At 49.2% G+C, this 2081-nt stretch overlaps 1 protein-coding gene across 1 annotated transcript; it reads left to right on the forward strand.

The window, feature by feature from the left end:
- The first annotated feature begins 896 nt into the window (after positions 1-896).
- LOC136528779 (uncharacterized) lies at positions 897-2081 on the forward strand. The gene is made up of 2 exons (XM_066521765.1): positions 897-1157; positions 1221-2081. Exons 1-2 carry the CDS (start codon positions 897-899, stop codon positions 2079-2081), a joined length of 1122 nt encoding a protein of 373 aa, XP_066377862.1.

Genomic DNA, 2081 nt, shown 5'->3' on the forward strand with positions numbered 1-2081 from the left:
TCGGCCTCGACGACCCCTCCAAGACCGTGAAGATTGGGGCTCACCTCGACCCCAAATAGGAAGGCGCGCTCGTCTCCTTCCTACGTTCCCACGCCAACGTGTTTGCTTGGAAACCTGCAGACATGCCAGGGGTACCACGGGAGAAGATCGAGCACTCCTTGAATGTCTCGCCGACCACCAAACCGATCAAGCAGAAACTCCGCTGATTCACGCCAGACAAGAAGGAGGCTATTAGGGTAGAAATAAAATGGCTCTTAGCTGCTGGATTTATAAAAGAAGTGTATCATCTAGATTGGTTAGCAAACCCTATTCTCGTTCAAAAAAAGAATAAAGAATGGAGAATGTGTGTTGATTATACTGATCTTAACAAACACTGCCCTAAAGACCCCTTCGGCCTGCCTTGGATAGACGAGGTTGTAGACTCCACCGCCGGCTACGAACTGCTCTCTTTTCTTGATTGTTACTCCGGTTATCATCAGATCTCCCTCAAGGAAGAAGACTAGATCAAGACATCGTTCATCACACATTTCGGTGCATATTGCTACACATTTATGTCCTTCAGACTCAAGAACGCCGAGGTGACCTATCAAAGGGCCATCTAGACGTGCCTCGACCAATAGATCGGCCGCAACGTCGAAGCCTACATCGATGATGTGGTCGTCAAAACTAAGACCGTCGACAACCTTATCGCCGACCTTGAAGAAACTTTCTCCAACATGAACAAATACCGATGGAAGCTGAACCCTTCAAAGTGCATCTTTGGAGTTCCATTCGGTATACTGCTGGGCTACATCGTCAGCGCTCGAGGTATTGAACCTAACCCCGACAAGGTCTCCGCCATCACCAACATGAAATGGCCAACATGCATCAAGGATATATAGAAGCTTACAGGCTGCATGGCTGCTTTAAGCCACTTCATCTCGTGCCTTAGCAAAAAGGGGCTACCTTTCTTCAAGCTCCTCAAGGCCTCTGAGCATTTTTCTTGGTCGGAGGCGGCAGACACGACTTTCGAGCAGCTCAAGTTATTCTTAACAAAACCTCCGATCATGACGGCGCCGCGACTAGATGAAACTCTACTGATCTACATCGCCGCCACTTCTCGCGTCGTCAGTACAGCTATTGTTGTCGAACGCGAGGAATCTGGGCACGCCTACAAGGTGCAACGTCTAGTCTACTTCATCAGCGAGGTACTTAATGAGCCCAAAACTCGTTATCCTTAGGTACAAAAGCTGTTATATGCAATTCTGATTACATCGAGTAAGCTCCGACACTACTTCGAGTATTACAAGATCGCCGTGGTCACCGAGTTCCCGTTGGAGGACATTCTCCGCAACAAAGAGGCCAACGACCGCATTATTAAGTGGGCTATTGAGCTCGGCACCTACTCCATCGAATTTAGAAGCAGACCTACCATCAAGTCACAAGCGCTTGCTGACTTCATCACCGAGTGGACCGAGATCCAAGAACCCATTGCTGCCACTTGCCCCGAGCACTGGGTGATGTACTTTGATGGCGTCCTTAACATCAACGGTGCTGGTGTGGGCATTCTGTTCATTACGCCGACCAAGGATAAACTCTGGTATGTTCTCCGCATACACTTTCCGGCCTCCAACAATGCCGCGGAGTATGAAGCATGTCTCCATGGTCTCCATATAGCAATCGAGCTTGGCGTCAAACGCCTCATGGTGTACGGGGACTCCGCGCTAGTTATTAACCAACTCAACAAAGATTGGTCTTGTTCCAGTGAGAAGATGGATGCATACTACGCCGAAATCAGGAAGCTTGAAGGGAAATTCTACGGTACTGAGTACCACCATGTGGTACGAGATCAAAACCAACTAGCCGACCAGCTCTCAAAGATAGGTTCTTCTCACGCCGCGATTCTGCCGGGGGTCTTCATTCAAGATCTCCTGGGGCCATCCATTAAAGAAGAGAAGGAAGTTGAAGAGGTTCCTCCTACCAAGCAGCTGGTACTTGCGGTACCTTCACCGATCGCTGATTGGAGAGAGCAGTTCATCAAATACCTCACCAGCGCCGAAGTACCCGCTGATAAGACCGAAACCGAATGCCTAATTCGCTGA

Source organism: Miscanthus floridulus, chromosome 19 (genome assembly GCF_019320115.1).
Source record: "Miscanthus floridulus cultivar M001 chromosome 19, ASM1932011v1, whole genome shotgun sequence".
Taxonomy (NCBI): Eukaryota; Viridiplantae; Streptophyta; class Magnoliopsida; order Poales; family Poaceae; genus Miscanthus; species Miscanthus floridulus.